This window comes from Styela clava, chromosome 15 (genome assembly GCF_964204865.1).
Source record: "Styela clava chromosome 15, kaStyClav1.hap1.2, whole genome shotgun sequence".
NCBI lineage: Eukaryota > Metazoa > Chordata > Ascidiacea > Stolidobranchia > Styelidae > Styela > Styela clava.
Window position 1 is genome coordinate 13,308,708 of NC_135264.1, and position 25,488 is coordinate 13,334,195.

At 35.8% G+C, this 25,488-nt stretch overlaps 5 protein-coding genes across 5 annotated transcripts; 1 reads left to right on the top strand and 4 right to left on the bottom strand.

The window, feature by feature from the left end:
- Positions 1–933: 933 nt before the first annotated feature.
- LOC120333867 (myosin light chain 3, skeletal muscle isoform-like) lies at positions 934–1,841 on the top strand. The gene is made up of 2 exons (XM_039401240.2): positions 934–1,323; positions 1,642–1,841. The coding sequence occupies exons 1-2, from the start codon at positions 975–977 to the stop codon at positions 1,761–1,763; spliced, it is 471 nt and encodes a 156-aa protein (XP_039257174.2). The 5' UTR covers positions 934–974; the 3' UTR covers positions 1,764–1,841.
- A 1,802-nt stretch (positions 1,842–3,643) lies between these two features.
- On the bottom strand, positions 3,644–4,523 carry LOC144432399 (myosin light chain 3, skeletal muscle isoform-like). Its single transcript, XM_078120477.1, has 2 exons — positions 4,120–4,523; positions 3,644–3,921 (listed from the first exon to the last, which is right to left on the bottom strand). Exons 1-2 carry the CDS (start codon positions 4,466–4,468, stop codon positions 3,800–3,802), a joined length of 471 nt encoding a protein of 156 aa, XP_077976603.1. The 5' UTR covers positions 4,469–4,523; the 3' UTR covers positions 3,644–3,799.
- Positions 4,524–5,594: 1,071 nt separating this feature from the next.
- LOC120334106 (xaa-Pro aminopeptidase 1-like) lies at positions 5,595–12,037 on the bottom strand. Its single transcript, XM_039401559.2, has 17 exons — positions 11,837–12,037; positions 11,544–11,686; positions 11,113–11,229; positions 10,877–11,045; positions 10,709–10,801; positions 10,245–10,402; positions 9,943–10,024; positions 9,577–9,720; positions 8,988–9,121; positions 8,825–8,911; positions 8,224–8,411; positions 8,026–8,158; positions 7,668–7,842; positions 7,506–7,574; positions 6,704–6,780; positions 6,320–6,418; positions 5,595–5,843 (listed from the first exon to the last, which is right to left on the bottom strand). Exons 1-17 carry the CDS (start codon positions 11,868–11,870, stop codon positions 5,640–5,642), a joined length of 2,106 nt encoding a protein of 701 aa, XP_039257493.2. The 5' UTR covers positions 11,871–12,037; the 3' UTR covers positions 5,595–5,639.
- A 332-nt stretch (positions 12,038–12,369) lies between these two features.
- Positions 12,370–15,579, bottom strand: LOC120334223 (uncharacterized). Its single transcript, XM_039401688.2, has 3 exons — positions 14,996–15,579; positions 14,171–14,312; positions 12,370–13,872 (listed from the first exon to the last, which is right to left on the bottom strand). The coding sequence occupies exons 1-3, from the start codon at positions 15,284–15,286 to the stop codon at positions 13,475–13,477; spliced, it is 831 nt and encodes a 276-aa protein (XP_039257622.2). The 5' UTR covers positions 15,287–15,579; the 3' UTR covers positions 12,370–13,474.
- Positions 15,580–18,543: 2,964 nt separating this feature from the next.
- Positions 18,544–21,035, bottom strand: LOC120334221 (uncharacterized). The gene is made up of 3 exons (XM_039401687.2): positions 20,870–21,035; positions 20,404–20,562; positions 18,544–19,333 (listed from the first exon to the last, which is right to left on the bottom strand). The coding sequence occupies exons 1-3, from the start codon at positions 20,980–20,982 to the stop codon at positions 19,156–19,158; spliced, it is 450 nt and encodes a 149-aa protein (XP_039257621.2). The 5' UTR covers positions 20,983–21,035; the 3' UTR covers positions 18,544–19,155.
- Positions 21,036–25,488: the final 4,453 nt, after the last annotated feature.

Here is a 25,488-nt window from a genome sequence, read left to right on the forward strand (position 1 = left end):
AGAAAATTAGATCCTTAGAACTTCGTAACGCTTGCCCGTTTGTTTTGTTTCATTGTGGGTATTTTTTTCAGTAAAATCAATGACCGCGTCGTAACGCTGACCACCACAGAATTTCCCTCGCTTTTTAGAGGGGGGGGGGGGGAGGCACATGTGAATTTGCGTCAAATATTTTAATCTTTTTTCACAAACATCCTACGCGACAAAACACACATACATGTTTGAATAGATATAGTTCGTCGTTTAACATGGGTTGCAATGTACATTCTTTACAGACAATCGATAATACTCATTTCAACCTCAACAAAAAGGAATTGTCAATTTGATATTAAACTAAAATCGAAAATGTTTTTATATGATTCAAGTAAACGGATTTATGTTTCAACCTGCAATGCTAAGTAAATTCCTAAAATGCGTTTTAGTAGCATTAAAACTAGTTTAAATATTGAATTACTTATCTCGACCATTCAAGCTATGAAAGTCCGCGTAATTCATTTCAGACCTAACTTGAAAATGAATGGTACTCACTCATCTCCTAATATATATCAACTGTTTTAGAATATTGTTGAAACTCTAGTTAAAATTAACAAAATTAATGGAACTTTATGACGAGGGTCATAGAGCTTATGTCGTTTATTGAAAAGTCGGTGTTGTGGACAGCATCCACAAAAGTCGAAACACTCGATACAAATATCACCATCCTTCATCATATCCAAAACCAGCGAATATTTTCAAGTTATTATTTCCCTATTGCACTTTATTAAAGGGCAAAGGTCGTACATAGTCTTAAGCTATTTATCACCTTTTAGGATAAAGAAAAGTTCAGGTCGGAAGTGCCAACACCTTTTCAAGACAGCAAACGGTGCTGGGGTGTTAATGAACGGTATGCGATTAAGTATAAATAATGCTCAGTTCTCCAAAAAGTTATCATTCTAACTTTGGATATCCCATCAAGAAGTAACCATCACAACAGAACAATGGCAATCGAATTCAACGAACAGCAAATGGAAGACATCAAGGAAGCCATTGAGCTTTTCGACAAAGACGGCGACAACAAGATCGCTCTCAATCAAGTCGGTGACATCGTGAGAGCTTTGGGGGAATGTCCAACGAACGAAGATGTTGATAAAATGTTGGGAAATCCGTGTAAAGAAGACCTGGCAAAAAAGATAGGAATTGAAGAATTTTTGCCTATCTTCACTAAAATTATTCAAGAATCTGTCAAAGGAACTTATGAAGATTTCATGGAGGGATTGAGAGTTTTCGACAAAGACGGTAACGGCACTGTCATGGGAGCTGAAATCCGACACGTTTTGACAACTCTAGGTAATTTGCGTTAATTGATTTATTCCTTTAACCAAACAAACGTGTTAAATTTCAAATGATGAATATTATTTTGCAACAACGAGTCTTGATTTAAATAAAACACCATCTCTACTATTTCACTGAAAACTACGAACGAAAATTTACCACAGTTGTAAGCTATTACTCGACTGAACCTTTAATACTGAGCAATGAATTCAATATTAAATTCTTGATTGTTCAGCTATTCTCATACCAGACCTAATAACTCTGTGAATTGACATGGTTAACTCTCTAATTATTGCCACTGTCAAGTAGAATGAAAAAATTTTTTTTTTGCAGGAGAAAAGTTGACATCTGCTCAAGTATCAGCAATGATGCAAGGACAGGAAGAAACGAATGGAAGTCTCAACTATGACAAATTTAGTAAATACCTTCTAGAAACACCACAAACTGCCATATAGAAAAGAGAAACGATTTTTCGTGTTTGACTTTGTGAAATGATATGATTCTGTAGAACAATATAATATTCTGCTATTGGATATTTGGACTAGAAGTTTTAAGTTTTGGCGAGTGTAGAATCCGGACAGGCTGCTTTGCTTAATCAGTAAGCTGGACTTCGAAAGACTCAGTTCAATTGATTTGAATCTGATATTGGAAATGTACTAGGTACACATAATTGCAACGTTAAAATTAAATTTGAGTAGTTAAATCAAAGAAGCAATAGCAGTGAATTTACTCAGGTCAAGTTAATACTCTGATAAACACGACGGAAAAGCAAGTAGAATGACGGCTACTATAAAAAAAATTAAAAATTATTAATAAACATTTAGCAGATTAAAAACTCCTAAACAAGTCAGGAAAATTTGACTCCCGTAAACAAAACAACATTGAAATAACCAAATGCGAGAACCAGAGATCCAACGTGCGCCTCGAATGTAGATTGCAGGAATGCGGTTGTAAAGCGTGATGGAGCCAAACACACGTGACAGAGTATAATGCGTTGCCAGATTTCATAAAAAGGTGGCAATGATTTAAAATGAAACAGCAATTTTTTTGGTTGATATGTCGGATTTTTAAAACTCGGAAAATTTGAAAAATAAAATAAAAATAATAGCTTTTCAGCTGCTTCAATCATCTTTGGGCACTGATTTAATTTAAAATCAATTGAGGTCGACTAGTTACGAAAAAGGCGATTTTTTACAAACGTTTTCTATGAAGCTAATCTCGACGCGCGCACATCCAATTGGGGCCGTTTTCTAGGGTGACACTTTTATCACTTCTTTACCGGTATTGAATAAAACGCCACTGGGAAACACAATCCCCACCGTGTTAACAATATCGATCCATAGTATGCATATTATTCCTATTCAACAAGACCAATTCATGAACATAACTACCATAAGCGTTGATATCTTTAGTAGGAAGCCCAAGGCAAAAAAGGTGAGATATCAGAAAAACACGTCATGTTATAAGTACTGAAAATTGCGTTCGAACCGTTTTAATTAATCGTGTGTTCGCTTTTCCAAACCCTGACACTGCTGATTTCGATCAATGAATAGAAAATTGTAACTGGTTAATTACATTTTTTATTTAGAGTGGTGACGGGGGTGAGAACTGTCCGCCTTGAGGTTCACTGATGAAGTATTTTCCGTCAGTTGGCACAATGCCCATTAGTTGGCTGTGCAATTTTTCAAGTCCAAATCGTCTTTTATTCAGCGCTCAACTTGCTACTCCATGCAGCTGTTGGTGAGTTGCGATATTTACCACCTTTGACAAATTCATAGTTTTGCACCGATTGGTACGATTTATCGACTAATGGATGCAAAGTAAGACTAATCTACCACTAACGTCACAATAAAAAAATTCCGCTTAAAAGATACTTTTTTGGGACCAAACTCTTTTCCTTTTTTTATTCACCAACAGTGTTTTACAGGCTTGTCCACGAGAATGAAATTTCCTATGAGAAACGTCCTATGTGATGGAATGGGACAGCAAACATTTGTATTTCCCATGGCACAATAGACATGATAGAGCAATTTGATTACGTCGAAGCTAACTTCTGTCTTTATACTTTTTCACCTTTCAAGTGTTTTCACTCTCCTCTTTCTTGATATACTTGTATATATCTATTATTTATTTTGTGATGAGGCACAGACAGGGTTGTCTATGTCTATGAGACTGGGGTTCGCATGGAAATCTCCAGGCTTGTTCTGGGAAACATCCCTTGGATGGAATGAGACAAAAATATGTCCTTTGGACGAGCCTGGTGTTTCATACACCAGATGCTTCATATATACTGGATTTATATACCCAACCATGTAATAAATTTCGATTCATCAAGTTCATTTTTAAGCTTTAATTAGAAATAATAATAAATAACATACAATAACAGAAGTATATAGTGTAAGAATTCATTTTGTTCAGTATAACCCAAACAAGTAAAAATCCATACACTAACATAAAAAGTCAAGCTAGTTCGTTCTCAACGTTTTTAAAGTTATATTGCCGATTGTGGGTTCTCCAATAAGAATTTGGAGAATTTGTCGTAGTTAAGAATTCCGTTTGTTTCTTCCTGGCCTTGCATCATTGCTGAAACTTGGGCTGATGTCAACTTTTCTCCTGAAATATATAAATGAATATTGATAAACAAATTGTATTCTTTGCAGTAGAAGAAGCTCTTCATTGCTAATAAAGATTCCTCGCGAACTGCAGCATATTGTTTGCTGTAAGTGTAAACAATACCCATTTTGTAAGCGTTCGTAGAATCAAACTGTATTTAAAAAAGAAATAAAGCGAAGTAAAATTAAATAAGTTTACCTAGAGTTGTCAAAACGTGTCTGATTTCAGCTCCCATGACAGTGCCGTTGCCGTCTTTGTCGAAAACTCTCAATCCTTCCATGAAATCTTCATAAGTTCCTTTAACAGATTCTTGCATAACTTTAGTGTAGATAGGCAAAAATTCTTCAACTCCTATCTTTTTTGCCAAGTCTTCTTTACACGGATTTCCCAGCATTTTATCAACATCTTCGTTCGTTGGACATTCTCCCAAAGCTCTCACGATGTCACCGACTTGGTTGAGAGCGATCATGTTGTCGCCGTCTTTATCGAAAAGCTCAATGGCTTCCTTGATGTCTTCCATTTGTTGATCGCTGAATTCGACGGCCATGTTTTTTTTTCGCTGTTCTATTTGCTGACTAGACAAGTGAGATCTCTTAGTTGTGAGTGATGCTATCTACTGAACTACAAGGTATTTATACAGAATTGTAGTGTTCATTAACACCCCCGAAAACAGCTTCAAGCAAAAGGTGTCGGAATATCCGGCGCCACATTGTTAGAAATTGATAAAGGCGTGAAAGTCGAAAGGTAATTCCACGTGTGAAAATGGCTATACTGGTGAGATTGCTGCTGCGAAAAAGAACTTTTAATGTAACCTAAATTTGAAACCCACGATTTTATGTGTCATCTCACTACATTCAGTTTGAGCTATTTTATTAATAGATATCACATATGATCCTACAGATACATCGCTACTGCAATTTTAAATTGAAGAATTGTCCTGAATGGAATTCCCGATAAACAGGGATACTGGACTGATTGAGCGTTTCCGCATTTGCTATAAGCATTGGGTGTAGAGGTAAGATCGAGCCCCAAAAAAATTCAAACCCGGCCCGACTCAGGCCTGTGGGTAATAAACCCGACTCGAGCCCGATTAATTAACTGGATTTGCAGGCTCGAGTCCGAAGCAAACACGAAATTTCATATTTTACTTAAGAGTATTTTGAATTCCACACATAATTTTAGTATATATATATTTTTTTAAATATATATTTATTTAAAAAAAAGTCCGAGATAGAGGGGCCCAACCCGACCCGAACGTAATGGTTGACATTTCAGGCTCGGGTCTTCAGATCTTAGCTCCAATTGGGTGGTATGAGCTAGGCAAGGGTCGGCAAACTGCGTCCCGCGTGCCTAATTATTAGCTGCACTCTGATTTATGTCGTAACGATGGCTTCTGTACGGCATTTCCTTTGTAGTAAGTAAGCGAAAGCACATGTTAGTTGTATGTAGTTCGCTCTCCGAACGTGCTTTCTACTGTCTTATTTGTTATCATCAGTTAAGTTCAGCTTGATATTTAAAATTTGAAAATGGATGGAAAACGTCGAAAAGTCAATGCGGCCCGCACACTACCGGAAATGTGTATATTTGGCCCATTATTGCATAAAGTTTGCGGCCACAGAGCTATAGAGTAACATGCAATAATGAACCACTGCGCTGAACAAAACGACAATAAATCAACAAATTTCCATATAATTTGAAAATTAGTAAACTTAAAATACTCAATAAGATAAATATTTAAGCATCAATAACACAAAAAAACTGGATGTGTAATACAATGAACTTGTAAGTTTCCCAGCCCCGTTACGTGATATTGGTTTAGTGGCTTTTGTTAACCAATCATAAACTTCTTGTTTTCCTTGCTTCTTTGCTTCGGCGCCAACCTTTTCTAGGACTTTGGCGTGGTAATCATTCAAGTAGTTTAACTGTAATATATATCAAAATGATTTTACGGCTATAAAATGGTGTGTAATAAGACGGTGATCGAGCTGCGAAACCCAAGGTTCAAATATCTAATTAAAAAATTTTCATTTCTAATTAATCGTATCCTACGTAAATATTATCAATTCGCTAGAATTTTAATATCTAACAGGACATATCATAGTTTTGGTGCACAAATTATGGCAATTACAAGGACGGAAGCGTTGTTGAAATTTCAATTTTCGACTTGGTTGATGAAAAAATGACGCGTTTTCTTTGCTGTTGTCGTGGAAACGAGACTTCAATTCGGATTTTCGATGAAACGAACATTACTAGTGTAACAGGATAACCCACAAGAAAAATTTCGTACAGATCGGCCCAGCCGTTTAGACGCTACAGCTTCGACAGACATACAGAACGACTGAGAATACGAGTCTCCTAGAGCGGAGATTCGATAATAATAATTTTTATAATAACCTACCTGTTTGTCACTAAGTAGGTCCGAATCAATCATTTTAGCTTGAAAAGGAACCAGGGTTGCCGATTCAAATGTTAAATACTGATATTCTCCAAATTGATACTGTAAATATAATTTGTGAATTTGCATAATCTGTATCATGTGTAACATTGATTTCGAGGTACGCACGTAGTATGTGTACCAGGTTAGGGTTAGGTCATAATTATATTTCACTTTTCTTATTTTAGTTCTCTTACGAGGTCGGGGACTGTTTGTGTTAGCCAAGTGAATATACCCGCCTGCCCATAGGCTTCCATATAGATACACATACTTCTGGAGCGCCGATCTCGAACCATTGTGAATATTTTGTGTCAAAAGTATCGAATAGTATTAATATTTGAACAGTACCTCCGTGTTTGCATAAGTAACCATTATGTTATTCTCGTGTCGTATTCCAAATTCACCATCGTGATAATAACCTGGTTCTGTAATTTGAATAGTAAAATAATTGATACGTCTTTCAAGAATCACATTAACGAGAAAACATGCAATACAAGTAAGCACCGTATTATACGGCGAGCGAACTGTCAATAAATTGCTTAGATTGGGTTTTTATTCAAACACAAGGGGCAACGGCTTTTAAAACAATACCGGTACTGGGTTTGAGTGTAGGCAAAGCATAAAACAGGCGCACCGGCTTACAAGGCGCATGATCGATTTTTGAGAAGAAAAAAGGTACTCCCGAAGTATGTGAACCAAGATGGCGGACACCGGAACGTAATATGTGTACCAGGTTAGGGTCAGACCATAATTTTATTCCAATTTTTCTTATTTTAGTTCTATTACAAGTTCGGGGACTAGCCAAGTCACTCCCATAGTATTTGTACCTGGAATTATGGCCTAACCTGGTACACATACTACGTTCCGGTGTTCGCCATCCTGGTTCCTTACTTCGGGAGAACCCTATAAAATACGGTAAGTTGTCACGATACTCGATGATTTTTAATCGCGTGACTTAGTTCTTGTCTGCCGCCATTTTACGCTTTCTTGGTGGGGATGTTACTGAGTACCGGTAACGACAGATTATCAGTTAAACATTGGAAGCGCCGTGTGTCCATTTCAAAATTGTTTAAACATGAGACTCGTGATAAAGTGTCAGATTGATGAAATCTTTTAACGGTTTCATATAAATAAAAGGGAAAAGGCTCACCTATGCTTGTGAACATACCAACTTGCAAAGGATATCCGGCGGCTCCTGACGTTCCAATTCCGGGCGGGTCTGCAAAAATATATTTAATATGCTACAGTGCTTATTCAATCTGGTTCACGTTGCAGCACAATACTGAAATGGTTTATTTTAAGGGCGACTTACACTCATGTATACCCAAATAGTGTCCAATACCATGGCCGCTACCATGGTTGAAATCCAATCCCACGTCATAAAGGGGCTGTCTTGCCAAAATACCGATATCGTTGCCATCCAAATATTCAGGAAAGACAGCAGTTTCAATATCGATTACTCCCATCAAAACTCGTGTAAATGTTTCCTGTCAAAGTTTAAAAAATCAGTGCAGTAGTTCCTACGTTGTTTACCGTCTTTCCCCGAAAATAAGACCTAGCCTGAATTTTAAAAATGATTTCAATAGCCTTCCCTTTCAAATAAGACCTAGTCGTCGATCTCGTCCCATTTTCGGGGAAACGCGGTAGTTATTTTGTGTTACAATGCATACCTTCTGAAAATCTGATGGTGTACCGAAATGCAAGGTTCGTGTTATATCTGTTGTACCCTCAAAATAATGTCCACCTGAATCTAACAGATATATTTCATCCAGTGTAAGATTTCGATTCGTGTCTCCAGAGGTCCTAAACATAGACTAGCATTGTGACATTTTAAATAGAAGATTAGCAGAAGACAGGTAGACACTCACGAATAATGTGGCAAGGCAGCGTTCGGGCCACTTGCTGAGATTGCACCAAAGCTTAGTCCTTTATTAGCTTGTTGGCTCCGCCTTAAATTGGCAATTTTATTAGCTCCAGTAATTTCATCCACGACACCTTTAGGAACATTTTCCTCCAGCCAGATGAAATATTCGCAAAGAGCAATGGCATCAAATATCTGAACATTTGGAAGAACTTTATTAAACTGTCATATATATATCGAGATTTATATTAACAGAATCGGAATAAACTAAACGAGGCATGTATTTGCGTAGTAGATTGAAATCGTAAAAGTTTTCTCGATTCCAGAAATATCTATTTCACATTTCTGTGCGTTTGGTTACTTGCTTTTCAGTATGCACCATGTCCACAGATGGTGGAGTCTTAAATTTGCACCGACTTGATAAGGCGTTTCGGATATTCGTAGTAAATGTACATTTGGTCTTCAGGGGCAGTGTTGAACTTAATTTATCATATTTTTGTAAATAGACTGCATACTCTATTTCTTCTGCATGGGCAATGACGACAGCAGCATATATACATATATATGTTAAAAAGCGGATCCATTGATAGTTTTTCATAGAAGCATACCTGAGCTTGCTTCATCCCCTGTCTTTCTATCTCGTTTTTGATTGTTTTTGGTACTTTGATTGGAGATTCGTCTTGTATTTGTTTGTCCTTAATTAAATGAGGATGGTATGAAGTTAAATTACGCATTTTTTAAAATTAGTTCAAGATAAATATCTAATCTTACCTCAGGTACAGCGCTAAACATTCCATACGTTGTGCTTGCTGTGCTCATCCATACTGTACTTTGTGTTGGTAACGAGAGCAAGTCATTCCGCGCCTGTGCATAATCAATCAATTGGACACAGAGATTCCCGCAACCTGAAACATATCTTGTATATATTATAAATGTGAACGTGTACAGGCTGTTCAGTACAGCATCAAATTAGCCTCTTTTATTGGACACGAGATGGACCTATAAATCGTTTGTCATTCATATATTTTTCTTCTTCTTGTTGCTGTGAAAAAAAATCGCCTTTCTCTTCAACTACTGGACCAATTTCAGTGGTTAAAGGTTATTGTTTTCGATAGAAGGCTATTAATTTTATTGATTTGAAAAATATCTATGAGCTATATATATGATATTCGTTTTCCACTTTGAAGTTTTGTGTGATGTCACTGATGACGTCATCAAATTGAAAAAATTGCGTGCCATGGTTCCTTGATCACATCTCAGTGATATGTCGGTCAGACTACCGGTACTGTGAAAGATTTGGAACTACTTCGTTTTAGCTTTCGTGTCTATATATTTGAGCATTGCTCTCATTTTGACATACCTGTCGGTTGTAAGTGGGCAGTAACTTCTGATGTCTCTGCGAGTGATAGGTTAACGTATAAACGCACATCAGTTCGTCCAACTAGTGCATATGATTCAAATACAGGTGTGTATGGAATATCTGTTCCTCGTAAATTGAATAACCCTAAAATATATGTTAAATATATCTTAAAGATTCACAATATCATGCTGATTTCTTTATCTCAGATGCTGACTTGTTCTCAACCTAGGGCCAACTAAGCAAAGACTTTGCTTGACAATCCTCGCGTGTGCAGAATACACATGCTTGCCTATATACACAGGGTTATAATGGTTAACTTTAAAAATTTACACCTAGAAGTTGCGCGGGACCTATGGTGCAACTCACATGCTATTTCATCAAGGAGTGTTAGTAACAGGTAATCGGCGCTCTTTTCTTCCATTGCTTTTCTTGCGTCGGTAACTTTTTCCTAAATTTGATTATATAATAGGATAGGGTTTACATATTTAGCCCCTGAGGCGAGGAAAATCGGTAAAACGGCTATATATATTTTATGGCGAACCACGGCCTCTCGCTCGGGTACCAGTCCACGTCAAGTGTGGGATTAGTTAGCTAGTTTATTATGCAAGTCTCTTACAGTGATTACGATCTTTATCAGTTGGAAGTGAAAATACAAAGTACAACATTACCTTCCACTCTTTACCGGCATATGCAATTGGAAAAACAATGATTTCCGATCCCATTGGTCCTGGTCGATCTGTCCATATACGATCGATAAGATCCGGTATACTTTGGTTAAAGGCAATTCCCGCCTTACTGAACTCGCGTTCGTAGAACTGCCACCGACCTAAATATAGACATGGTGAAATTGAAGTGGGAAAATTGTATTAACTGCCGTTTTTAGAAATGATGCACTTGAAAAATAGGCGCTTCAGGAGTATGTGTACCAATATGGAGGTAACTAATTTTGTTTACCTACTTTACATCAAGTTGTGTGATGGAAATAAAACCTAAGGGCATGGGGTATAATCACTTGGCCAACACAGACAGTCCCCGAACTCGTAATAAAACTAAAATATAGAAAATCGGAATAACATTATGCCCTAACCTGGTACACATACTACGGGAGTACCGAAAAATATACACTTCTTACCTATTGAAAGTACAAACGGATTTGCGGCGACTATTGAAGAATTCTCAAGGGATTGTTCTAACCATGCTTGTATAGTTGGAGTTTCTGGATCGCCTGGAAATGATCGCACATTTAACAAACAAAAAACAGATTTGTTACAGCTGATAAAATATTGACAAATTTGATGACCTGTTCGCATTAATTTCCAGTTGCAATCCATTTCTCTTTCAGCTTGTATATAATATCGCCCATCAGCCCACAAGGCTGCGTCTGTTTCTGTGATCACGGCTATACCTTGCGATCCAGAAAATCCCGAAATCCATTCTCTTCGTTTGTATTTCGGTGCGATGTATTCTGACTAGAAAAAGACAAGATTTTTTAGTATTGAATATAAAAATTCCATGAATCGACAAGACGAATCATACCAAATGCTCATCTTCTGATGGTACCATGTATGCGTTATATTCAGAACTTCTCATTTCTTGTCGTAGAGAAGATAATCTTGCTGATGTAATTACCGTAGTTGGGGGTAGATATATATTCTGAAATCAACAATTTAACCGAGTCTGAAGTTACATATTTTTATTGGTACTCCCGTAGTATGTGAACCAAGATGGCGGACACCGGAACGTAGTATGTGTACCAGGTTAGGATTAGGCTATAATTATATGCCGATTTTCCGTATTTTAGTTCTATTACGAGTTCGGGGACTAGCCAAGTGACTCCCGTAGTATTTGTACCTGAAATTATGTCGCAACCCTAACTTGGTACACAAAATACGTTCGGTGTCCGCCATATTGGTCCACATACTACGGGAGTACCTTTTTATTTTCAACATACATATTATCTTTCTTACGTTTGGATCGCTGCAATCTCTAATAGAATTATCGTTCTCCCGTAAACTGCGTTTAACATGGTGGTGTGAAGTGGTCTCATCCCATATTAGCGAATCCATATGGCTCGGTGAAATTGGCACGCAACATACTGCCAAAATGGAAACTGGAAAAAAGTAAATATGATTAAAGTATCACAAAGTAAAATGAGTTATCAAGATTTGTAGAATAAAATTAACTTCAAATTTACAATAGGAGAACTTAAACTACCATGCCTTAATCTTGATTATATACCTCTGTATAAAACGGCACTTACCGTACACTAGTAAGATCAAACGCAATGCCATCATAGGTTCATCAAGCTTTCTTTTAAATGTTAATGAATATCAAACTAACCTATCCTAAAGCAAAACAAGATCATCGGTTTTGTTCATTTGAAGCTGCACATATTCTGTGCTCGCTAATAATTTAGTCACGTCAAGCCTATCACTTTAATCACGTAATATGACTGCCTCTCAGTGAATTATAGAAATGTGGTCTTGAAATGTGGAAATGTGAAAATCGTCTGATTTAATTATTCTACTCAAAAATGAATTTATAATAGACCTTCTTTTTATACAAATATCTATCTTCGCTTAGTCATAGCTTCGCACTGTCCTTTCAGCCTCTCGCACAACCGACAATGATAAGCATTCGGCACCTATGCAATCAGCGACAATTTGTGCAAACAGACACCATGCAGATCAGCATGCAGGGTACATTATACTGGAAGTTAATGTTTAACGACTAAAGACTAATGCTTACTTAGATTGATGAAGTCGTAAAGTCACATTTCTAAATAAGGGTATAGAACTGACATGGGCGAACTACGGCCCGCGGGCCAAATCCGGCCCGTTGGGTGATTTAGTCTGGCCCGCCTGATGCTGCCACAACCAAACTAAAACCATATTTTGATGTTTTAGCTAAAAAATATCTCAAGGCATTTGTTTAGATTGTGAATAAATTTAGTTGGGGAACGAGGCTTATTGTTTTCAGTTTCGCTTTTGTGACACTGTAAAAATTGTTCATAAAATGTAACTTTTTACGTCACACTTACATGACCCGTCAGAGTAGGTGAGCAAAATTTGTTTGAATTGTAGCTGGTTAAAGATCAGTTTTCAAGGTAATTCGTTCTGGATAATTGCAATTACTCCTGCGCAAGTTTGATTTTGAGATAATGAACGCCCGTTGTTTTGAACTGACGGAAAAAGTGGGGCATCAACGATAAGAACAAATATACGAATCAGTCAGACCATAACGACCATGCACTGCACTTTATTTTGGACACAAACAAAAGACAATATATACCAATTTAAATTCGGGTATATCGAACTTTATCTTAAAACTTCAATAAGTGATCTCGTGTTCGTAAAAAAAATAATTGAAAAAGAAAAAACACAGGAAGTTAATACTCCAAAAACTGATTTCACAGTGTATCTAATGTATTAAAATTAAATGGCTACAAAACAAAGACGAACTTATCTACAATATGTTCATCCGATAGAATAAGATAAATATCCGTATTTCGTCGTACAAAATAACATACCGAAGTCCAGTTTTGGGCCTGGTTTAAACTAATATTAGATATTCAGGTACATGGATATTGATTTGAATCGATGAATTGATAAAGCATATACCGGTACAAGAAAAACACTATGGATATCATTTTCTAAACTTTGATTTTGGTTGCACTTTTCAGTTTTTGTGAGCAGTTTGGTACCTTATGGCTTATGGACATTTGTACCGGAGAAATTCGAAAATTTTGAAGTCGAAATGTCGAAGAGTAATGTAAATTTATAGAAATGGTTCGCCGTAATCAGACAACTATGTTATATGTGGCGGGACGTTCATTTTATTCTAACGCACCCGAAAAAAAAAAACGAGAATTTCGAAACTTGTTTTATCCTACTAAACTTTACATTGACCATTTAGTTTTCACACAAGCGGATGATACTCTCCTTGTCGGGGAAGATGACATTTTTGAACGCTTGTTGGTGTGAAATTCTTCTGGTATTGTTGGGAAACCAAAAGAAATTATCGTTGCCCTTCTATTCAATGATATAGTATCCTTTTTTGTTGTGGTTTTTCCGTTAGTTTGAATGTTCACACTTTCATTTGTCCTATTTTCCCAAACTCTTGCCGATCTTAAGCACGGTACATCTGAATGCCTTCGCATTGAACTTGTGGTTGGTCTTCTGTAACTACTGAGTGATTTCGATCTTTCCTTGTTTTGCCATTGTTCAGCAATATTTGACGATCGTCCCGTACGTCTTACATCACTTTGATTGTTGCTTGTAGTCAAGTCTGGATGAGCTGAAAGGGTAATATTTACGAACGTGTAATTGTATCGTTCGAAGATAAATACTTTTATTGTTGATGATTGGGGAAGTTTACTAATATGGTGGAGTGAATGAAGTGAGTAGCTTATCATAATAACGGTTCTTAGTCCGATTATGGGTATCAAAATAACAAAGTCAAAAGAATCGATATTTGATACAAGATTATAATTAGGTTCAAAGTTATAGATGACCTTAGCAGCGCTAAAGTTTCAAATTATATAGTTTTAGAAATATGTCAATAATATCACATTTACTGAAAAACTAAAAATCACCTGTTTTAGGACGATATTTAAAGCGATTAAAATCGTCCGAAAATGTATTATCAGTCTTTCCGGCCCATGATAAAAGTGCGCTGCCTCTCCTGTTTCGATTGCTGTAAACTGGACTTGTTTGAGGTCTTTCTGGTAAATGGTTCTAAAATAACACCGACAAGTTTTGATTCAGTTTTGGATCGAATTGTAAGAACGTGCGATTGACTACATACCTAAAAAGTTGGTCCTGAACGTAGTATGTGTACCAGGTTAGAGTTAGGCCATAATTTCAAGTACAAATACTAAGGGTGTCACTTGGCTAGTTCCAAAACTCGTGATATAACTAAAATAAGGAAAATTGGGAATAAAATTATGGCCTAACCCTAACATGGTACACATACTACGTTCCGGTGTCCGCCATCTTGATTCACATACTTCGGTAGTACGAAGAGTTTCATTAGTTATGTCATATTGTGTGAGGTACTCAAACCCATACATAATTTCTATTTATATATTTCTGATCTCATATATATTATATATCCTTCACTCAGCTTGTACGTGGGTAAATGAAAACTCCAGAGAAACGCTCGCCAAGATTGATTAAGTTATAAAAGTGGGAAAAACTATCTTTTATAAATTCATACAACCAAAGTTAATTGATTGCACTCCGCTGCAAGAAAGCTGGCAACGAACGTTTAATATATTAACATATATGCACTGAGGTACTCCTACCGTTGTTTGTTTATCTGCAATGTTTGGAGGTAACGGTTTGTTTTTTTATGACATGTATGAGATTTAACCAAATGTGGCACAGCGTGGGGGTACGGGTAGAAAATTATAAATTACCTCCTCGGATTCTGACTGTGAATCACTTCCATTCAATATATCCATTTCGGACGTTTTACGTTGCATCATCGCCAACTTTTCCATCTGTTGGGACATTAATTCTGCTCGGATTTGGTAAATTTCGGACGACAAAATCCTGCGAGATGTTCTTTGCTCGTCGTCAAGTTTTTTCATTTGGTTACTGAGCCGTCTTCCCAAGTGCTGGTTTAAAGAAGCTGCCCTCTTCCCAGCTGTCTCGGGTAGCCTCGAATATCTTTTCTCGTTTTCATCAGTCATGATCCCTTTTGACATCAGTTGGGCGTATCCTATGTGTACGACTGAAAGCCTATAAAGCTATTTTACCCTATTGTGTCAAGACGTTTACTTAGATCGTCGAATACCCTTCAAATTAAATGCACGCAATGGTCATACAATTTTATGGTTAGTATATAAACGCTGCCCGTAAATTTATGTTCCTTCCGGGAAAGTCCATTAAATCGAATTGTAATCATCGGCGTGGAAGGTAAATCATGTTTTTATTCGAACTGTGAAAACATGTGTTGACTTTGTCAATAATGGAACTAGAGAATTAATCTATAATTATATAAAAAGAAAATATACTAATGTGCGGTACACACTATACAGCAAACAAAGGGTTGTCGAACATAATTTGAACACAAAGGCATACACCCCTCGTAACCGCTTATAACTTGTTAGCTCAGCGGTAACGTTAGGATCGCCCTCGTTATAAAACACCACTTGTGGTAATCGACATCACGAATCTCTCATAAACATCACATATAAATGTAGTAAAGCAGGTTACACTGATTCACCAATTACTATTTTCATTTATGACATTATAGTAGTATTCTTAATAAGGTAAATTTCTTAATAAGATACTCCCGTAATGTGTGTACCAGGTTAGGGTTAGGGTATAATTTTATTCCGATCTTCCCCTATTTTAGTTCTATTACGAGTTCGGGAATTGTCTGTGTAAGCCAAGTGAATACAACCCCTGTCTATAGGTTTCAATCCCTTTACGCAACTTGAGGGTAAGGCGGACAAAATTAGTTACCTCCATATTGGTACACACACTTCTGCAGCTCTCATAATAATTTAAATTCTTTCTACACCATTCTAAACAAAAGTCGTTAGAAATTTATCTAATCATTTGTTTCAAGTTAATAATAGCAATGAATAAAATTCATCAACAATAAAGTCTTAGAATGTTAGTTGGCATTTATCACAGACAATATAGGATGTCCATAAAGTCCTGAAAAAATTTAAAAAATTGCAAAGGGAATTTACCGATACCATATATTGTTGTGGCCCTCACAGATGTATTAAATGAGGTAAAAATACTTGAACAATTACTGATTAAAAAACAAACCTGATTGAGATATATTGAGAACTGATTTCATGACAAAATTGAAATTGTAAAGCGACTCTATGGACACCCTGTATATTTATTAGTTTTGCCTAGCGGAAAGCGATCGTTATAGTAATAGTAACTTTAGCACGCTTGTGTGACAGCATATATTTTGACGCGTTTTTAACCAATGAATTCAATATTTCATTGCAATTTCGCTGAAACTGTTTATAAATCTTAATGAAAATTTCAAAAAAATTCCCATGCGTGCCTGCGGTCTCATTATTCTATTGACAAAGTTCGTTTCACAAAAGATTGACAAAAAGTGCCATGTAGACCTAACGCGATGTCATTGTGTTTGACGCAGAATATTTACCTTCCTAACAAACTAATGAATCAAATAAAACGCCGAACAGTAGAAATCGTTGTATGATGGAAGAGCGGATAAAAGTTCACGTTTGAGAAAATATGGTGAATAATTTAGCTACCTCGCCACTCGCCGATATGTATACCTCTATATGTAACTGATTTATTCCAATGTCACCATGCAAATGTATATACAGTTGTGGGACATGAAGTGGACGTATGGATCGCGTTGTTGAAAAAAATCGCTTCTTTTTCTTGGTATTATGCACAAATAGTAGTTCGACTCTTAATAGTTCTCAATACGATAACAATAAAAGTAATACAATTCATTGAAGTGTGAATAGCTTGCGTCGAATATTTCGTCTAATCTATATGGCGGCACATCATCGATACTTGGGCGACAAGCGAACAGCGAATAATGGAGACCATTCATCATTCAAGGGTGCGTACTGACAGTGATAACTGAGGCTACGTGAGCGTACATAGATTGCCTCTCACAGTTGACTAAAATTTATAATGATTAATCTTTCGAAGCTTGCTAAACCGAGGCCAAGACTTATAAATGAATCCATTTTTGCCTTCGGTCGTGTTGGCGATTCTTTTGCTGACTTTTAAACACAAATTTATGAAAATTTATGGGGATTTCTCATTTATGCCGAGACAAATCCACCCTACATCAAACAAAATCTTGTCATCATTTGGCTTTTATGATCGTGATTTTTTTACGTCGTTTTACCTAGGTGTAAGGGTAAGTATCGGGGTCTGATAAATTGGATTGATGGATGATTCCGATTTCATTGACTCAATCACCTGATTCAGTGTTTTTCTCGTTATACTTCTCTAGGCTTCTATATAAACAGATCACTCTGATATCTAGTAATACTTGAAACATTGAACTAGATATTCCATCTATTTGGTATATACAGAGGTATACAGAGGTAAGCGAATCTATTGGAAAAAAATTGTCGCTAGTGGTCTTGTACGACCTTTATTCGTATCTTAGTTAGCACAACTGCAGAGTCGATATTCTCACGTTTTTGTTGATATCAAATCCGGAGCAAATATTTTAATCCGGTGTAAAGAATTTGACTTTCTTGTGTTAAGTTGGTCTACAAACATGGAAAGTCGTGAGTTTGAATTATTTTCAAATGAAACAAGAAAGCAATACTCAAATATATGGACACGAGGAACAAAACGAAGTAGTACTGGTATCTAATTTTTCACAGTTGACGACCGGTACGGACGCGTATTCGTCGCGACTTCGACTGACTATTTTGGTAACGTCATCACACACAAAAAACGAATCCCATATAGCGCCCACAGAAAATTTGAAAAAAAAATAATAATAATAGCCCTCTAGCGACATCAACGATTTTTAACCACACTGTTAATTTCAAAGAAATTGGGCCTAATACCAAAACTATCCACATGAACACTTAGTGCCGAATTATTTTCAAATAAAAAAAAAATTGTTTGATGACGCTAAAGTATAGGGAGTGAGATTTAGTTAACCTGTAGATGGTGGGAAATTCGGTTGATAGGAGATAACTTTAGTCTACGTCTGCCGCTTATTTTTGTCAATTCATATATATATATATATATATATATATATCTGACTTCATACGTTTAAATTACATTCTTAGGACCATTTATTCTATTCCGACGCGTAAAAATTTTGCGTTCGTCTTCTTCAGCTGCGAAAAACCGCGAATACACACAAAACAAATCGTAGATAACTAAATTGACAATGTCTGACAATCAACGCGTCTGGAAAGAAGGTGACTGCAAACAACTTCCCCGTACAAATGAAACAGAGTCAGTACTATGCGTAAAACTCTTTTAATATAATAAATAATTACAGTGCGTATAATTAAAATGTGCAATTAAAATTTACGGATTCAAATTTCCATAATAGTCGATTTAAACCATATATATATTGAGAAAAATACTCAAATTATTTCGATTAATGAAAATATGCCGAATAAACAGTATTACGTATATAATATTTCAGTGAATTATGTAATTGTACATTGAAAAATTATGTTTACGATTATGTAAGTAAATATGACATCATAACAACGAATTATCATCATTGGCGTATCTGTTTGCTCCTTTTTTAGCTATATATTATTTAATGTAACTAATCATAAAATGGTCCATGGCCGAGAAAATAGGCAGTCAAGTGGGATTTAAATTATAATTGGACGATATAATTTCAATTAATATAAAGCTCAGGTAAAATTTCTACAGTTTAATTACAGTAAATAGTGAAACATTCTAAGAATTAAGAAAAATAACAAAATAATGACATGTATAATTCATAAGAAAAATTTGCCCGTGTGGCCAACAATGGGTTATATTAAGCAAATCTTGTGAAATTTGATTCATTTTCTATGAGCCATTGTGGGTCTTAATATTTAGTGACGTATTGCATCCGTTTGACCTTCTATCGGCTTCCGCCTCCAACTTCCGCCATTACGACCTCTCCATTCATAACATCATCCATAATGTCATCTGTGATTTTTCCAACAAGAAGTAAGTAACCATGCACGTCACCGAAAGCAGTAGATGGTAGTGCGTTAAGGTTTTCTCCAGAGCGTTTTTCTTGCGTCATTTCAGCACTTCTGCGTAAAAATAGAACGTAAAAACGTGAATGTATCCTACTTTGAATCAAGTTATTTTCGTTATCTTTTTACGTACATAAATAGAATAATTTGAAAACGTAAATTATCCGCGTGCGTGAAATTGTGGGTAGACGGCATAGTACATGTTATCTCATAACTATCGGTATAGGTACTATGAATATTAGATAAGTAAGCTACCCTGTTGTGTATTAACAGAGTCATATAATGTTTCATATATATCGCATTAAAATAAATGTATATAATAAAAGATCTCTATTCAATTTCCGACCCTCCGTATTAATAGAAAGCACACAATAACAAATATATTAATTTTGTCAATACATTTGAATTATTTATGTGAAAAAAAACAAGGTATTATTTTCTTGTCTGTGTTAAGAATAACAACTTGGCTCACTTTGAAAATTACCGATCTTTTGTCAGCGGATTAATTCTTAATTCAAGATATAAAGTTAGGCATGAGCAAAAGACGTCTGTACCCGTTTGTGGGCATTGGTTTAGCTTTGTGTTTATATTAATAATTACAGTGGATTATGATATTCTCATCACGTTTCTGCGAAACACATTTGCAAGGCAAATGTCTGTAGTCTTTGAATGATTTGAATAGATTTTGTTTTAAACTTAATTCTAATATTGTTGACCTAAATTTGCAAATGCAATGTCAGTATTCTCACTTATAGTCTTTTTCAAAGCCACCATCACCAATGCAAAAATATGAGATTTTGGGAAAACATCCCTGCCACTTTGTGAGATAAAAAATTATGGAGTATCCAGGGTTAGAGTTACGAATGACTTGAAAATTTGAATTTCCAGTGTACTCCCGTAATATGTGTACCAGGTTAAGGTTGAGCCATAATTTTATTCAGATTTTCCTTTTTTTTAATTCTATTAAGAGTTTGCGGACTGTTTGTGTCAGCCAGGTGAATACACCCCCTGCCCATAGGCTTCCGTCCCTTTACTCAACTTGACATAAAGTAGGCTGACAAAATTAGTTACCTCTATATTGGTACAAAAACTTCTGGAGCGCTGTTTCTTAATATAGAAATCTATACCTTTTGCCGACAAGCATGCTCAAGAGGCGTCTGACAGCAGCACGGTCTTCTCCTCGTCCTCTTTCAGAAGTGTACATTGCATGTGAATATCTTTTTTCGGCGATTTCATGTTCTTGACCTGATCGTTTTGCTTCGGATTCTTCGAGTGATGCCAGTTGTCTGAATTAAAGTTGGATTTTAAATTGACACCAGGCTTTAAGGGAGAAATCTTAACACGTCACATTAATGACAAAATGCTGAGTTCATGGGGATATTTAACAGCTTGCGCTGTATCCAGCCATGTTTGTTTCAAATATTAGAAACTTCGGGCTAACGATTCATCTTTAGCACGCATCTCCAGAGATGAAATACCACGCTGAATGTAAGACTTGTATTCCCCTAAATGGGAGAGCTTCTTCTGCATTAAATGCTTATTTGTTCAGTTCACAAATATAAATTATGTCGTAATAATACAAACAGAATTTACCTCATAATTCGTTCCTGTTCAATTGGTACAATGCTAGCTGATTCTGACAATTTGATGTACGTTGATATCATAAGTAACGCAGTGATGCAGAGAGTAGAAGAAATCGAATTCATGTTTATAGTTAGTAGACTTTGAAATACTGTTAAATTATACTTATCTATACTAAAAATAAAACATTGAGTCAAAAATCAGCAGAATATCGTGCTCTCGAGGGTAGAGGTGTTTACTACATTACAGTTGTTAGTGTGGCATACCAACTGATAAACGTAAAGAAAACAAAATATGAACCATTTCCCTTGGTGAAGCTTCATTGCCATAAAAGTCAGTAGGTTTTTTCAGAAGATCAAATCTCAATAATCACGTAATGATCCAACTATAAAATCATTTTGCCGTCGAGAAAAGCATTTGTAAATTGGAAAATGCACGGAGTATTGAAATAACCCAGACGAGTTTAGTTTTGTTGATCGACAAACGAGCTAATCAACAATACCGATTCCAGATAGCAAAAGAATCGATTCAGTATCATATTAAAGTTGTGGTAATCCTGTAAACAGACAACTCATCCAAGTACAATCTGAATAAAAGCATTTAATCTATAAAATTCAGTCCTTAGCTAGTCTAGATGTTGCTTCTTGGCTTGTCCAGACGCTTGAATGACAATGACAAGATGCGCCCCTGTATTTATACCCGCCAGAAGATGGAGGGTTGAATTTTTCTTATCGCTGTGTATTCACTGGTTGCTGGGGCAACAGAAAAAAATGTGCGTGTCGTGCGTCATTTTTTGACGCAAACGGAAATCTTCGTGCTAATTTTCTGAGTGGACAAGATGGCTATATGCTATAAATGACCACTATGTAAACTGACACCATATGGAGTCGGATTTTTCACAATATCTAAGAGGACTCTTTCGAAATATTAAAACAAAGTTACGCATTCTGAAGAAATCAAATAGCTCAACAATTGTTTGCAAATCGTCATAATCGGAAGATTGAATTTTTCTTGTCACCTGTTCGGTTGTCACACCCTGCATTACTTAGCAACACAGGAAATTTTGATCCAATCGCGTGCTTGACCTCGTTCACGACGGTTCATTTTAATCACGTCATCGAGATAATTATCATACAATTAATTGGTGGCAAGTAGACTTGCACGTAATTGACAAAAATCAATTCCGTAATTACGGCCAAATCGATTACGTAATGACCCCGTAATTGCGATATTTTTTTCACACATTTAAACCTATCATAACAATCAATTTAATCTACTTCTATTCCGAATGGGACATCGAAGTTTGGTTTTCATATTCCCGGCAGTAGGACTACACGCCGGCGACAGATGTTAAAGAAAAATATCAAGGAGTGAATTCAAAATAATTTTATTCTGATTTTTATCTTTTGTATTAGTTTTGATTTTTTTTTACCCACTTTATCACCAAATTTTATGCGATCAATTTTATCATTACCAACACTGGTAATATATTTAAGAAACGATAGTTCGCTTTTTTAAAATCGTATTAACGTATTAATACGACCTTCGTATTAAATAAAAATTCCGGGTTGCTAATTTATTAATCAACTACAAGCGTATTCTCTCGTTTGATTATACTTTCGCTTGCCTCGCGACGAAGACTTGTTATTTCACCGTTTTTTACAATATCCGATTTTACTACTTAGTTAGCATTTTATATTAATTATTGATGCCGACTTATTGACGATATTCCGAATTCCATGCTTCATTTTACATTAAATCATTTCGCGGCCTAAAAGTTATAACATTATTTGCGATAAATTTAGATCAAATATTAATTATTTGCGCATTATTTAAAATACGGTACTTATATGACATGCCTTCTCCGAAAATACAAAGTTATATCGCAAAACAATGCATTTTGTGGCATTTATTTTTCTAATTCAAGTCGACAATCCTATTTGCCAAGATTGACACAAGTTTGGTCGAGTGCCGGTGGTATTCGAGTCGACGATGAATCAAAATAAGTTGCGCATTTGGTAAAGACAGGTAATCATATTTGGCCGAAAATATTGCGATGCATTGTGAAAAACATATTGAGCAATGCCAAGTCCGGACAGATATGTAACGATAAAATCGGTAACAGAACATCAAGATTTTGTAATAGAAAATGGATCTCGCGCAGAATAAACTGGGGAAATCCCGTCGTATTGTTGTTTCTCTGCCGTCTCAATCGCTTTACCGATGCCGAAATGACTAAGTTGCGTTGGTTCATTATGCAATTTCTTTTCCGTCTTTATATTGCTGTTTGATAAGCGAGACATTAATTATCACGGCATTTACAAATAGACCATGTTTTATAAGTTGATCTCTTACATTCTTTAGTCATTTCACCCGAAGAAGTTGAAACCAGGTGTGTTGACGTCCATCGGTCTCAACACAGTTCTATTCCTTATCTACGGTTAATATGTACATTGGCCATCCTAGATAAGTTGATAATAGGTTAGTAAATGACGCGTTATGCCTTCCCCATCTGCCTAACAAGAGAGAGAAAACGGCTGCGAATACCGGAACTCTAACTTATTTTACTTAAACTTTAATTTTTTACAATCGACGGAATTGACTGCTCTGAAGAGAGCTCGTTTCAATCGCGAAAGCGCTCGACCAATAATTACGACTTTACGTAATTCGCAACTTCGCTTCCGTAACTCGAAATAATTCCGTAATTCCGTAAATCCGTAAATTACGTGCAAGCCTAGACTGGCAAGCTATGTGAAACAAGCTGCATAACTACAATATATAGATATTGCTTCAACTAATTGCTTCATCTATATCTGAGCCCCGGGGAGACCACTGTACTGCGATAAAAGTTTAAAAAAAGTACTTTGAAAGGCACAGAAAAATTGTAAAATTCTGGAACATGTTGACAAACTCGCACTGAGTCACGATCCAAACGAACATAATTCTATCGGCTTCGTTTCTCCCATATTTACATGTTGTTTTATATATTTTTCATGGAATCACTATTATTCATTGTTTTAATGTAATCCAGATAAAAAATTGTTGTAACTAATTTTCTTGAAATTATGTTGAATAATTCCACGAAATAAAATATGTTGGTGTTTTCAAGTATTTCATTAATTTTATTGGTGAGTTAAAGTGAATCAGCATCATCCCATGATTTCTTCTTATGGCGCAATCTATGTTTTTGTTTTTTAATCTTGTACGATACTCATTCAATATTTTGATTTTCAATATTCATTTCTGAAAACGTGCGGGATTGGCCGATCATCTGCTATTTTTGACCACGTAAACTGCACGACTATTTACGTATTTTTTAATTTTTTACATTCATTTTATTTTTCGACTGGATTAAAGATTAGATTTTTGTATATTCTCAGAAACCACCAATGTATTACATTTTGTCAACTTTAGGGATTTTTCCAGATAAACTAATAAGAAATGAAACAAATACCCAACTCCATCTGGTCAACGGCGCCTGGCAAATGAGACCGTAAAATGGAACTTCCCTTTATTTGACATAAGAAGGTTTCAGCCAAAGTGCTATTTTATTTAATATCAGTAAAACCTATTAACCGCTATGTCATATGAGAATGTTTGACGAGATATTCAGCGCATTCGAAAAATAGTATTCGAATGTAACAATTAGATATCAACCGGTTGCCGGCATCAAACCGGTGTGCCGGTTTGGGACTTTAAACTAAAGATATGAGGATTTATGTAAAATGTACTTCATTGAATTTTGAAACTTTCATTTGAAATGATCTGAAATGAAACATCACATATGCGATATTCACTTTCCCGTCACTAATTGATTGTTATTTATATGAGAGCAATTCTTTATACTGACCGGATAGGTCATTGACCAATATGACCATATTTTGAGATATAATCGATATTTCCGTTTATAAATTTCACGATATTATTAAATTTACTAGAAGCGGAAGGGTCACTTCATGAATAAACAATAAAAATCTCGAAATAACATCTTTATGAATGTATACAGACATTTTCACACAATCCCGTAAAATGCTGTTTGTGGGCGGTACCGCATGTACTCAATTGACGACCAAAGAAGCAATATTTCTTTGAATAGGGAACTAAACATTGAAAAAATTAGGGCGCTCCTGAAGTGTGTGTATCAACATGGAGGTAACTAATTTTATTCGCCTGCTTTACACCAAGTTCTATGAAGGAACTTGAAGCCTATGGGCAGGGGGTATATTCACTTGGCTAACACAGACAGTCCCCGAACTCGTAATAAAACTAAAATGAGGAAAATCGGAATAAAATTATGGCCTGACCCCAACCTAGTATACATATTACGGGAGTACCAAAATTAGTCGGCAAAATAGTATTTGCGAGCTCTAATACTATGAAGCGATAACTACAGAAATATACTAGAAAATTCGTTGAATATTTTCAAAATATACGGTTCGAAAGATATTATTAAGAAAAATGTCCGAAATCGAAAATACTATTATTTGATTATTCTTGTAGCTGTTTGTTTTTGCAAACACGTGTTAAAAATATTTATTTTGCCGTCCCATAAAAACGTTTTTTTCATTACTTTAATTGCACTCACATAAATCTGATTATAAAAATATTTCAACGGTTCACACAAAAATATA

Bases quoted from the DNA above. Each gene is read 5' to 3' on its own strand.
- LOC120333867 (XM_039401240.2), top strand. From the start codon at position 975: ATGGCAATCGAATTCAACGAACAGCAAATGGAAGACATCAAGGAAGCC. The intron at 1,324-1,641 runs GTAATTTGCGTT...TTTTTTTTGCAG, and splicing joins ACACGTTTTGACAACTCTAG to GAGAAAAGTTGACATCTGCT.
- LOC144432399 (XM_078120477.1), bottom strand. From the start codon at position 4,468: ATGGCCGTCGAATTCAGCGATCAACAAATGGAAGACATCAAGGAAGCC. The intron at 3,922-4,119 runs GTAAACTTATTT...TATATATTTCAG, and splicing joins ACACGTTTTGACAACTCTAG to GAGAAAAGTTGACATCAGCC.
- LOC120334106 (XM_039401559.2), bottom strand. From the start codon at position 11,870: ATGATGGCATTGCGTTTGATCTTACTAGTGTACG. The intron at 9,122-9,576 runs GTATGTCAAAAT...GATATGTTTCAG, and splicing joins TGCCCACTTACAACCGACAG to GTTGCGGGAATCTCTGTGTC. The intron at 6,781-7,505 runs GTGAGCCTTTTC...TTCAAATTACAG, and splicing joins TGGTATGTTCACAAGCATAG to AACCAGGTTATTATCACGAT.
- LOC120334223 (XM_039401688.2), bottom strand. From the start codon at position 15,286: ATGTCAAAAGGGATCATGACTGATGAAAACGAGAAAAGATATTCGAGG. The intron at 14,313-14,995 runs GTAATTTATAAT...GTGTTATTTTAG, and splicing joins CACAGTCAGAATCCGAGGAG to AACCATTTACCAGAAAGACC. The intron at 13,873-14,170 runs GTGATTTTTAGT...TTACCCTTTCAG, and splicing joins TAAATATCGTCCTAAAACAG to CTCATCCAGACTTGACTACA.
- LOC120334221 (XM_039401687.2), bottom strand. From the start codon at position 20,982: ATGAATTCGATTTCTTCTACTCTCTGCATCACTGCGTTACTTATGATA. The intron at 20,563-20,869 runs GTAAATTCTGTT...ACTTTAATTCAG, and splicing joins GAACAGGAACGAATTATGAG to ACAACTGGCATCACTCGAAG. The intron at 19,334-20,403 runs GTATAGATTTCT...ATTTTTACGCAG, and splicing joins AGCATGCTTGTCGGCAAAAG to AAGTGCTGAAATGACGCAAG.